Source organism: Accipiter gentilis, chromosome 6, assembly GCF_929443795.1.
Source record: "Accipiter gentilis chromosome 6, bAccGen1.1, whole genome shotgun sequence".
Taxonomy (NCBI): domain Eukaryota; kingdom Metazoa; phylum Chordata; class Aves; order Accipitriformes; family Accipitridae; genus Astur; species Astur gentilis.
In genome coordinates, this window is record NC_064885.1 from 35,545,236 (window position 1) to 35,558,710 (window position 13,475).

The 13,475-nt window shown below is 37.2% G+C and overlaps 1 protein-coding gene across 5 annotated transcripts in view; it reads right to left on the minus strand.

Moving 5' to 3' along the window:
- FXR1 (FMR1 autosomal homolog 1) overlaps positions 1-13,475 on the minus strand; it is a 39,072-nt gene that overhangs the window by 5,785 nt on the left and 19,812 nt on the right. For 4 of the 5 annotated variants that reach the window (XR_007506406.1, XM_049803420.1, XM_049803421.1 and 1 more), the window contains exons 7-13: positions 12,649-12,765; positions 12,379-12,549; positions 7,113-7,191; positions 4,398-4,507; positions 3,320-3,406; positions 2,356-2,563; positions 470-673 (exon numbers count right to left, since the gene is read on the minus strand). Coding sequence is in view for 4 of the 5 variants with exons in the window: in XM_049803420.1 (XP_049659377.1) it covers positions 470-673; positions 2,356-2,563; positions 3,320-3,406; positions 4,398-4,507; positions 7,113-7,191; positions 12,379-12,549; positions 12,649-12,765 (976 nt within the window). In the remaining variant the exon portion in view is untranslated. The remainder of the gene's footprint in view (positions 1-469; positions 674-2,355; positions 2,564-3,319; positions 3,407-4,397; positions 4,508-7,112; positions 7,192-12,378; positions 12,550-12,648; positions 12,766-13,475) is intronic. The other variant, XM_049803422.1, reaches the window with a different exon arrangement.

Consider the following 13,475-nt stretch of genomic DNA (forward strand, 5'->3'; position numbering starts at 1 on the left):
CATTTGGAGAACTTTTACTCAAAACTGCTAAATGTGTAAAATACACCCTTCACTTGATAGCAGCATGGTACTTGTGACACTATTAAGGTGTTACAAATTAGCACAGTCAACTTCTGATAAAACATAAGGTAACTTCCATGCTACGATTTCTTCTCTCATTCTGTATCTAAACATAAGCTTAACTCAGAAGGCAACCAGAGGTAACATGCCAAAGATTTATAAACTTTGACAATACCATTATTATGTGTGTGTAGTAGAGGAAGGAAATGAAGATCACTGTGAGCAGAAGATAAGCAAATAGAAATCTAACAACACAGAGCATGACAAGAAACTATCACACAACTCTACTGAAATCCCAATGTATTAAGATTACTATGTAAAAATGGAGTACTTTAAAAAGAGTTTAGAGGTTATACAGCAAGTTGCCAAGAACACAAACTAAATTCAAAATACATTTGAAACACAGTACCAGAGCTAATGGATGACTTGCCACCACGAGGTCCACCACGCCCACGACCTCCAGATACACTACGTCCTCGTCCTCCAGGACGTCGTCTATTGTCACGCTGATGTCTGCTTTCTCTGTCGTCCTCTCCTGCCAAGGACCAGTCACTAAGTTCATCTTTTCTCTCAGATTCTGTTTCAGAGGGATTAGAGAGCTCAGAGTTTGTACCTTGTGCAAAAGGGAAGAGAAAATTGGAAGTGAATACAAGATTTCATATTATATTCTGGTTTCAGATTCTCAGGAAAGCCTTCCAGCTAGCATGGCTGGTTTTATGTATTTATATATATATATATATATATATATATATATATATATATGACATATATATAAAAATTAAATACATTTATTAATACATACTTATAAAATTATCTAAATGTATATATAATTTTATATTACACATACTCATATATAAAAATATATGCACATATAAAATACAGATAGAGCATGTTACCTGTGTTTCTAAGGTTCTCAGCCTAAGTTTCTAATAACATGCAAAATAAGGGCTCAAAGATTACCAAAACTGTAATTTATGTACATGGATAAATCAAGGATTAAGCAGTACTTCCTCTCTTTGTGTATACACTGCAGGCATTTGGTGCAGTTTCTAGGCAACTTCTCTGAAATTCCCAAGGACAACTTTGCCACCTTATAGCTGATGGCTGTTGCTAAGCAACCTCTTCTGGCAGTTGTAATGCTGCCTGAACAATTTAACTGTTTATATTAAATAGCATCCATGATTTCCCGCCATCTCTAAGCTAATCAAACCCACACAGCTTTTTACTACTTGAAAATTCAACACCTATTATTTATTTTAAGCATCCAGGAACTCTTCCTGCTAACCATTCTGAAATAAAGATACTTAGACCCATATGGTTCCAACATACAATTCTTACCATTTGGGGGAAAAAAATACTACTAAGCTTTCCAAACGTATGTAAACAATCTGAACAACTTTCATTACAGTTTAATCAAACAATTCATTGGGAAACAGTAAAAACAAAGTTACAAACATTAGCATTATCATCAGAATCAACCTGACCAACATGGCAAGATCCGAGAAGCCAGTCAGTGACAGACTATAAAATCCAGAAGAGCCATCTGTCTGATTTTGTAACAGAAGTGAGCTACATGTAGATGATCAAGAGTAATTTACTGTATTGAATAAATATGATTTCCCCCCCCGCCCCGTTTACTGGAGCACCTATGTTTCTTTGTGGAATACATCTATATTCAAATGCAGACTGTCTCCATTTGGGGAGCTGCTGCTGAATGAAAAGCGGATGTGCACACCTCTAGGGAACCAAATAGCAGTTCCTTGTTAATTTAAAAATGCATCAGAATACCTCGCTACATCTTAAACAAATCCAGTTCGTTTGTGACCAAATAAAAAAAAAAAAAGAAAAAAATCCCAAACAAACAGGATTTTGTGCTGTCTCCATTTTAAGTTATGTTGGTTTACTTTTCAACAGTACATTCGTAAGATGGCCATGATCACAGACAAGCGCTTTTTCTCCTCCTCAATCAAAACAGATAATGCTAAATCCAGATTTTTTTTATTATTTTTGTCTCCTGAAGAGTATTTGTAGCTCTTTCTCTTTCCCAGATTTGTATGATGTAACTACTACTGTTGAAGGATAAGGTCTTACCAGAGTTCAGTTTGCTCATTTTTTCAATTTAAAACTTAACTTCACCAAGAATGTACATCTAATTAGGTGTTTTAAGCCATGTAAAAAATAAAATGGCAATTCTAAATTTTCAGCCCTACCTGCACTCAACTGTGCTGAACACAACGAAATCTAGAGACAATTGTGGATTCCAAACTTGCTCAATAGATGCTCAAGAAAACTCACCGTAACCAGATGTGTAATTGGGGCCTCTGCGACCTCGCCCTCTTCCACTGTAGGATCTGGAACCTTGCACTGAGGAAAGGGTGCTCTCATCAGTTGTGTAACCCTTTTCTTTTTCAGGAACTCTAGCGGAAGAAGGTCTGAAACCCATACCGATCTGACGCAATTGTTCATCAATCTGGAGCCTTTCCAGTCTTAGTTGTTCTACCTCCTATGTAAAAGGAAACAAAAAAAATTTGCTAATAAAGCAATGTTCTTTTCCGTCACAAAATGCCATCATCCATCCAGTCATCTTAAAAACCTGCATTCCTGTAGGAGCGTTAACGCCACCTTGAAGGTGACTGCAAATAATGAATTCAAGTACGAGTTCTGCGATCTGTGAGTTTTGGAAGAAATATACAACCTTTATCTTAAATCACCATGCAGCAAGACTGTTTTAAAGACTATTATTACCTTACTTAACTACACTTCACCACGCATTTTGTAGTCAAATTTACAAAAAAGCAAACTGAGAAAGTAACATGATTCAAATTCATTACCTCTGTTAAGTCAACACCACAACTCCATACAAAGCCAACTAACCTAAATGGATAATTGTTCTAATACTACATAGTATTAGAGTGTTACTATTAGAAATTCCATCCTACCCCAACAGAGCATTGACATCAGAACAACAGAACACTAACATAGACAAAAAAATTGCACGTTACTTCCCAAATGCCATTTAAAACTGTGTTCCTTACAGTCCAATCCTTTCAACACCAACAGCACTAAGTAACCATGATAATGTATTTAAAAGCCTACATAATACCTGCAGACAAGGGGTGGGTTCAAGGCACCAAACCTTAAATCCCAATATACAGAGGAACAGTTTATCAACTGCAAATCCCACTGAAGTTGTTGCTCAAAAATTCTGTCACTTAACCGAAGTTTCCTCTACAGATTCTTTCTTCTGAAATACACTCACCTTTAGATATGCAATGTGGTATTCTAGAAGAACTTGGACATTTCCAATGCTTTCTTTAGTACCAACAAATACAAACGGTACCATCCCCTATAGAAACAAAGCATCAAATCTTACTTTCAGAAAGATCATCATCAAAACAACACTTTGTTTAAATTATAAAACAAATTACAGAAGTGAGCTCAACAAGCAAAGACAGTAACTGAATCTCAGGCTGCAAAGAAATAGCTCAAACTGGGATGAGGGTAGGGGTTTCTCTGTTTAGGACTTAAGACTGCCCAGCTTTCCCAAAAACCTATTCGGGCAGTTGAGTTACCTTCACATAGAGCGTTTATATCCCCCCCAACAACAAAACTGCTGTGTGTGTTTATCATAGTAGGTGTGCAGAAGCATCCATAGTTTACCAGGACATGTCCAGTGGCTAATTAAACCAACTTTACAGATGAAGCACCTTTAGAAGATTTTATCTTATATTCTTATATAAGATAAATCCCAAATTAGTTATGCAGCTAAAGTACATCTCTAAGGAGAAAGATTAAAAAAAAAGTCTTCAGCAGTAAAAAAAAAAAAAACCAACAAAAAAAACCAACAAAAAAACCCCACCAAAAAACCCACCCAAAAAAACCCCCGAACTCCAACAAAACCTTTCTTGAATTGTTTCATATAAAATTTACTGCAAGATGCCAGTCTGAAAAAAACTTAAAAATTGATCTCTGTATCCACAGAAAAGTTACAAACCTGGCTTCATTAAATAATCCACAAGCATCTAGCCTAGAAAACTACACAATCACAGACACCATGTTTTTGTAACATGGACATCACCACTGTTAGAGGTTGGCCATGAAAAAAAAGGGTGCATAGGCCATGCAGGCTGCGTATTTATAAACTGCACAATGATGCAGAGAAAAAAATAGTGATCCCGTTCTGATGCCGTAAGGTAGTACTTTAACTCATTTGAGTCATGCCCCAGAAATTCTCACTTTCTACATATATTTTCCTACATATTCTTCATGAAAAGATTTAACATGATTGGTTTTGATAATAAAATCCTAATCATAGGAAGAAAGAATAAAGTACTTACATCTTCACGGGGCAGTTTATTTTCATTATCTCCTTCAATTCTCACCCTGACGACTCCAGACTTGTCTACAATCTCCTGAATCACTTTTCCATTTTTTCCAATAACTTTTCCTTCAGAGGGCAAGAATGGTTAATTTTGCACCCGTGTGCAAAATATTTTAACGGGTTTCTTGGTATTTTAAGTTATGTATAACATAGTTGTAACAACCACCTGACTTTCCTCTACCGTTCACTTTGTTTCAAGGTTTTCTTCTACTTCAGAGAGGTACAAAAGACCCCAAAGAAAACCCCACACTGTGCCAGAAGAAAGAGATGAAAACTTCCAAAATTAAACTATAAATATATATATATATGCATAGAATGACAAATATTGATGAAGATTACCACTACACACAAGTTGCAAATTGAATAACACTAAGAACAAAATGGCACAAAAGTTTTGCAAATGCCTACTTTAAATTTATAAATCAAAATTATTTGGACCCCCTGACTCCACACGTACCCTCATTCAGTCTTTCCTAACATTTTGACAGGCATATACAATATACATTTGTTGGGAGCCTCTGACAGTAAAACACTACATAATTGTTTTCTGAAATGTAATTTTGCTTTTACAATAAACATGACTACTACCCACACTTGCCATATTATCTTTAAAACACTTATTTTGAGATCATGCATGGGATCTAAGCCAAAAGGTTATTCAGAAATTGTATGTTTAAATATCAAGAAGTGACTCCTTTTCTCCCTCTTCCTAGAAGATTTTAGCTCTTCCTTAAACTAAAGTAACGTGGAAACATTTCTTCATCCTAGCTACAGCTATCTGGCACTTGAAAACATTTATGTTTAAATTATGAGTAAAGGAACATAGAACCTCTGAAAAAAAAGAGTATAAAGCCAAAAGGGGGTGACAGAATACTCCATAAGGAACATTCTTTACAGCAGATATCAACATGATACAAAGTAAAGCGCAAAAAGCATTAAAAATTGTTTCCTTTCCTCAACAGCTCACATAGCTGAGCAGGGTTTTTTTGTATATTTTTGTCTTTAAAAAAACCACATTACAGCTCATCATTCTGTATGCCTACAATGTCATTTTGCACAGTGATCCTGTTACTACTACTGAAGTAAACCACACTCATTATAATGTTAGACATTTTTCTATGGATAATGGTTAGCCAGTAATTGGGAAAAAGTCCTCAGACCCAAGGAGCTTCAGTAGCTGGAACTGGCAATTCAGCAGATAGCAGTCCTCTCTTGGCACAGAAAGAAATGCATTGGGCATAGTGCAGTATCTTCAATTTGAGTCATTAATGATCATTATGCTTCTTTTAACTTGGGTATCTTCATAAAGTATAGCTAAATATATGTCTGCTTACATGTATGACCACAGGTGATTTGGGCAAGATGTCTGCCTTCATCATAAATTGGTGCTGTAATTGTTTTAAAAGCAGCACTTTTAGTTAAATGCATTACTATGAGTAGTGCCATGATTCTTATATGAGTATGTTCACATTACAGAATGCTATCCAAAATCCCCTAAAACCTCAATTTATAAACCATCAGATTTAGCAAAGTTCCTTGGTTCAACTGGGTTTGCTGAATGAGATTACAGAAAAAAATGTGTTTGTGTACAAACTAACAATTAATTTGCTGAATGTTAAAACAAGCTTTAACATTAGGTAGATGAGAGAATCATCAAGTTGCATCAGATACATAATTTGCAGAGGTTCTATTAAAAAAAAAACACAACAAGATGCTATACCTTCACTTGTTCAATTTATAAAACTTTGAAAGTCTAATTTTTAGGAGTTTGCACATGAATTATTTAAATTACGTAGTCTATAACATGCAAGCTCTAAGCCAAAAACCATAGGAGGTTAAAGGATAGCTTTTAATTTCTCCTTTGGGTAATCCAAACTCCTGTTGAATCAGGTACAACACGTGAACTCCTAATACTCCTTTCACGCCTGCATTGCCCGTGGGCTGGTAAACTAGAGTAGGAAGCTACCAGACTCAGAGAGCACAACAAGCAGGCTAAGAGGAATAGAATGAGGGAAACAGAAAAAAGTACCCTATGAAGACTGGACTAGGGAGAAACGTGCTTTTCTTTTGAGGGGGGAATAAGATTGACCTCACCTTTATGATACAGAAGCTACCATAATATGCATTTACAAGTTTTGGGAAGCTACACCTTCATTAAGCTGAAACATGGCAAAAATGCCCATTTCTAGACCGAGGATGAGACTGACAATCACTGCTGATTTATACAGCCACTCAACACCATCTAACCACCACCTCCAACAAATGTGAACCCAGGAGGAAGCAATAGCCCGAGAGTCGTCTTACATCATTCTTGCAACTCAACTGTAGTACTTCCACGTTAAATTCTGGAATTTAGTTTCACCACTTCTAAGTAGTCAATTTAGCACATCATTTTTTTACTAGAATCTGAACTTCAAATATTACCACTAAATTAGATAGTACAAGTCTGTAATCAAACCATTTTAAGTGTTAAAATCCTGACAAAGTATTATTCAACAATTATGTATTTAATTTCTTAACAACTCCCTGACACATATAGTTTTAAAAGATTAATCTCTTCCTACTTAAATGGAGAAATCAAATATCATACTGGCATCTAAATCTTCTTTGCCAAGTCATGCTGATCAGGCTCCCTTTCCCCAAGTTTTCAAGTTTTAGCAGTATTACATACCAACAAGATTTCTGGGAACTTGAATAAAATCCTCCACAAATTCCAAGTAACTTCTAGCCTTCTTTACTGCATCAGCAGTCTGGAAATGAATTTAAAAAAAACAAGGAGTTTATTTGTGAATGTAAGACATTAAAAATAAAATCTTGTAGCAAAAGCTGCAAGTCTTCCAAACACCAAACTTATTTTCAAAAAGAGAGGAATAGAAGCAACGTTAATCTAGCTTTGAACTAAATGTTAAAGAAATGAGTAAATGCCCAGACATGAAATTCAGTATCAAAGCAAAGCATCAGTAATGAATAAAACAACTTTTTCCATGGTATTTCAAGACATTTTAAAATATTATCTGCAACTTATCATGAGTAAACCCCAGATTAAAAAAAAAAATCTTACTGATATATCTTGAAGCAGTTTCTGGTAGACATTAATTGGGAAAAACCACCTAATTACATTCTTTTGCTTCAAAATAAAGACATGATTTTCAAATCTAGAGTCTACTTATTAGAGTCAATGTAACAATTATCACAAAGATTCTGGAGTGAAAAGAAGCAAATTTCTAAGAGGTCCTGCCAGCATTCATAGAAACTTCAGTTTACAAGAATACTATGTTAAAAGAAACTTTGGATCACATACCTCATTTCACCTGACTTTGCAGTGAATGAGTAGTTATATGGCTATGATTAGATGGGAAAGACATAAAACTATAGTTTCAGCTCTGCATTTTCCTCTAAACTGCTTTGGAAGCATCCAGTTTTTCTCCATAGAAACTGTCCTACTATCAGTACTGCCAGCAATATAAATTTATTTTGCAATTTTTAACATAGTTTTTAATGTGTAATATGCTATTACATTACCCAGAAGACCACATGTAGAAAAATGGAAAAGGAGAAAATGAATTTTAAGATTCATTTGCCTCTTGACAGTATCTAAAGATTATGTCACCTGATAAAGACAAGACATTTCCAAGGCTGAAGGACAATCTCTCCATAGAACTTTATAGGCTCACTGTAAGCAGTGACTGGCTTTACAGCCTTTTGCGTAAGAAAGGTGTACTGATTTTTCACAACAGCCTAAATGAAACAGCCTTTAGAAGTTCTGTCCTCTATGACATTTCTGTTCTCTTCCTCAGTATTCAAGAGAACAGAAAGAAAACAACAGAATCAGTCACAGAACCTTTCTTGTAACAGACGGATCCATTTTGCATGCAAGTCTTAATACCAAGTACTGTTTACAAATACACATTAATCCTTAGTGAATACATGCTGCCAAAGTGACAAAAGTAGCTACTCCTCTAGGTGCGGGCACACTCACAAAGCTTGCCCACCACACAACCCACTTTTATCTTCAGGAAAGGGACTCACTGCAGAAAGGCTGGGAGGCTACGTTCAGAGCACAGTGGTCTACAGGAGAATTTGGCAGTGGTCAGGCAAACTGGGGGTTCAAAGGAGCAACAACACTGCAGGGAAGTATAGGAGTGCACAGACACAACACACCAAGCCTGTTTAGAACTCGCTACAGGTAGGAAGTTTTCTCTACGAAAGTTCTTCTACTTCTGTTTCTCTCCTGTCTTATGCTTGACAGGACACTAAGCCTGAATAACAAGCACCTTCATACAAACTCTCTCCTGTAACTGCAGGCAAATTATATTAGTGCAAACTGAACTCTACAGTGACCGCTAAAATGATGTACTGCACTTAAAGAATGTGTCCTAACCATATCACCTCTACATTGCAAGTAATATTACAATCAAGGCATTCTCCTTCCAGAATGCTGGTTTGTGTCCACAGTTCATGTACAATGTTTTCCAATATAGGACTGTGTCATTGGTTAGCAGGGAAAACTTGTATAAATGCTCTCTTACAGCTTTATTATTAAATGACAGAAATTGATTGACAGTTAATTGAAGCTATACAGATGCTGAAACAAGAAACAAGGTTTCAAATTATCAACAGCAGAAGTGTAGAATTAAGGAACAAATATCAGCATCTAGTCAGTAATGATAGCTTTTGAGCACAGCTTCCGTTTTACACTAATGCCTCAGCCCTTTCATCTGTCATTTTTTTAGGCAACACATGAAATAAGAGTACCACCAGCTCCTCCACCTTTCAATCAAATTAGGGAAGTCTTAGAAGAACAAAAAAATGTATAAACCTCTACTTATGGCAGAGGTCAAAATGACAGCAGGAGAAACGTGGGTGAATTGGATTTCACAATACAGAAACATGCAATAAAGCATGGAAAACAGATGAACAAGAAGTCATAGGGAGCAGTGGCTATGCTGCATACTCAAAGCAACTGCTAAAATGATACAAACTTCAACACACATTAGCCATTTTTTACCTTCAATTAACTCTACCAACAGGACACAATTAACTAACAAGTTCACAATGTCCTGCCTCAGAAGCATATCTATCAATTCTTTCCCAAGTAAAGATGAAGGAACAGAGACTGCCTCCACAGAAGCAGAGTCAGGATGAGAAAATAAACCACTGCCAGTAACTGTACTTCTCCAGTGCACCCATACACATAGCTACTCTTTGTCACAAGTGCTCAGAATTTTACGCAAGTACAACCTGTATGACTCATTCACACCCCAACATGAGATAGCATATAAAGGTGATCTGGACAATGTATTCTCAGTTCCTCAGCGTCAGTAATTCAGAAAAAGAAAAGAAAAATAATTTCCCTCTTTCTAAAAATCAGTGTGCACATGGATTAAAGACCTCAAAGAATTCCAGATCCTAGTAACTACCTTTCTAACTTTGAATTACAGTCTATACATCCATTCATGCTCTGGTTATTTCACAGAGTAGCTCATACAATCAAGACACATCCATGTTACTTGAAGAGTCTAATAGAAAGATTAAATGCAGGGTATTTTTCTAAACTCAGCATTAGAGCTACCACTTTTGCAGCAAGAAAGTTCTACATGAGTGTGAAACAAGAACTGTATGGCTGCAGATTTGAGGGAAAGTGTTTTGTAACACAGTCCCTAATGTAGATCTAGTGGCTACGTGCTGGTAGAGCACACTCCTAATTCCAAATGGTGGCTCTGTCTCGGGAGTCTCACACCAGTTTCTGAAACAAGATTTCAAAAGTCTCTCCAAAGTCCTGGTAGCTCTTTCAGACCTTCCCAAATAGAAAAAACAAAACTACCTCTGGGAATCATTTGAAAAGCCTTATCCCCATGCAGATAAAGACAAAGCCCTCCAAAGTCATGACAGGGAACAATGCTTTTTCCATTGTGATACAAGTCGTCTTTCAAGAAAATAAAATGTGTATTACTATCTTGGTTCACACGGAACTGAGCTAATGAAAGCTCCAAAGGGAAAATGAGTTTTCTTGATTTCTCCAAAGGGAAAAAAAGAAGTAACAGTCTTCTGAAAAACCTGGATAGATAGGATCTTGCTATCCTTCTATTCAAAGGAATGGTTATCATACAGTTAAGTATCTTTTAAAAAAAAAAAAAGGTGTAAAAGGGAAAAAGCTCAAGTGTTAAGAACTGCACAAGAATTGAATGCAATTCAATTTTGCCAGTAATGAAGGTCTAAGAGAAGCTTTTCTGTTTCTGAAAAGGCTTTCCCTCCTGGGGAAGCACAAGATTTCAGAAGTAGCAATAGCCACTCAGTGTCCAAGCTCTGAAGTTCACAGTAGTGTGGTCTCCATAACAGGTATCACAAGCAGCAGTTCAGGCAGAAAGGGAAGGGTCTTGCAATCAGTAGTCTTGACCAGACAGGGGAAAAAAGCAGGAACAGCATCCCATACAGTTTAGCTTCCTTCTAATCATATAGCTTTCCAATATTCTTTATCTCCCTGTTCCTTCCCTCAAAGATTCTGGCCCTGAGCAACACTGAACTTTTACTTCTATGCAAAATGCTAGCTATGGGAGACCCTCAGACCCTGACTACAGTGTCAAGGACACTGGATCACTACCCCACACATCGCACAGCCTAAAATTGTCTGCCCATGCATTCAGCCATTAGGGCCTGGCTGCCTGCCAATTTCAGCTGAAAAGAGGCAAAAAGAGTAGACAAGTATACACAGATGCTGAAGCCCTCGTCACATGGAATATTTAGGTTGCCTAGCTTTTTTAGAAGCAGCTATCACTTCTAGGAAGGACAAGGCTGGATGTGCCTAAAGGCATTTTTATTTAGGTGGCATCTGGTATTTATAATCATTGCTGTGCACTACTGTAAAAGGCTGGTGACAGTCATAACCTTTCCACAAGTTTCAGTATCACATCATTCACGTTAAAGAGACTGAAACTGGATACACTAGACATTCTACTGCATTTAAAACTTGTCTGATTCTTCTTTGTGAACTGTGAGATGTGATTTACTGGTAGTACTAGGTCAAAGAAGGATCTGTTGCCACCCTGATAGCCTTGAAGTGTTTAAGGTTTCCAAACAAAGGATGCAGAACTTCAGAGATACTGAAGAGTACAGAAGTTTGTCCTCGTCTCATGACATGGAAGGAGAGTAATTCAAGACCACAGATTCCTGAAAGAGTAGACAACCAAGGACTTCTAAAAGTGTTAGCACCAGAGACTTAGATGTTAGTGGTACCTGTAGAGTTTGTAACATGGGATAAAAACCCTCAAGAAATGTTCTGACAGGGCCCTGGTGACAGTGGCACCTTTGTCACTACTCTACTGCCTTCTGAACTGATCATTGCTTTGGTCCAAAGACAAGCTACATTTCAAGGCACTTGTGATATTTAAACCACATCAGGTAAAAAGTCACACAAATGGCATTAACTCTAAGCAAACCAGTATTATTTTGCCAAAGCCAGCATTAAATTGCCAAAATAAAAGGGTCAGAAGAAGCAGATATGGGCTTTAACACATTTGACTAGGTCAGAGGAACACAGGCCACACAACAAAACACACATGAACTGGAAAGGGGGGAGGGGGAGAACCAACAAGAACCACATATACAGTCTGAAGGAAAAAAAAAAGTATCTGTGATCAAGTAAAATAGCAGCAAATTATACTTCTCAAGATGTACTGAGATGTACAGTGCAGTTATAGATCTGTGCATCAGGACATGGACTAATTAGGACAGAACACATCTTATGGAGGTCACCACTGCAATGAAATCTCATATTTCAAATAGCTGTAGTACAAGCTGCCATAGCGTGAACATGCACATAGACACTCAGACAACCAGTCAGCTGTTTCTAGTTCTGAATTCTGGGTACAGCTCTTGCCACTCTAAAAGCAGATATAGAGTGAAATGCTCATCAGATTCATGCAAAGTTTCCCCCTTACCTCTCCATAGATTCTGAAGGTACCAGTATCCTCCTCAAGTTCAATAGCAGTAACTCCTGGAACCTTTCTGGCTTGTTGTATGTTACTGCCATGTGTTCCTATAGCGAGTCCCATTAAATCTTCTCTGACTACAAATTCCTCATGAAATGCTGCAGCAAGCTGTTTTGTGCACTGAAGGGAAAACAAAGTAAGACTCATCCACATACACTCAATGTAATGTACAGTTATGTGCTCGGTTTCAAGCAACAAGAATTACAAGCTATGGCTTACTTCTAAGTGTTTTGTAGCTTCTTCGTTTCTTGACATTAGCATGAGTTTGGTACGAATGCTGCGCAAATGCATGTCACTCAGTATATTCACTCTCTTCACTGTTGCTTCACTGGCAGACTACAAGAGAGAAGGAACATGAAGTTTCATTTTTTAAGGAAATCCACATTTAAAGGATAAATCAGGAACCTGTTTAAACTAAATCACAAACATGATCTAAGTTTCCGGAACTTAGATGGGACATTATGCTTCCTCAAAACAAAGCATGAGAAATTTGACACCACCTCTGCAAACCAACAATTTTCTCTTCTCACTCACAGCATATTTTACACTAAAGATTTTGCTGCTGGATATACACAGTAACTCTTTCCTCTTGATGCTCCACCAGCCAAACAAATTAAATATTCTACCATATACATACTTGCCACTTGCTGTCTGAACAGCAGAGCTAAGGAAATAAGCAAGGAAAACACAATTCTGGAGAGAGGTTGAAGTGGATAATATTAAGTAAACAGAACTGTGAAGAGAAACTAATGGTGCGAAAAGTCTATGTATTAAGAGAAAACCATCACAGAAGAATCTAAGGGAACAATTTCAGAATGGCTATGCTGAACTGGTGCAGTTCTTCATGCAGAAACCCAGTTGAAGGTCCAAGTGCGCAGTGTAATACAGTACAGGGGGTAATCATAGAATCATCGAAGGGTTTCAGTTGGAAAGGACCTTAAAGATCATGTAGTTCCAAGCCCCCTGCCATGGGCAGGGACACCTTCCACTAGACCAGGTTGCTCCAAGCCCCATCCAGCCTGGCCTTGAACACTTTCAAAGATAGG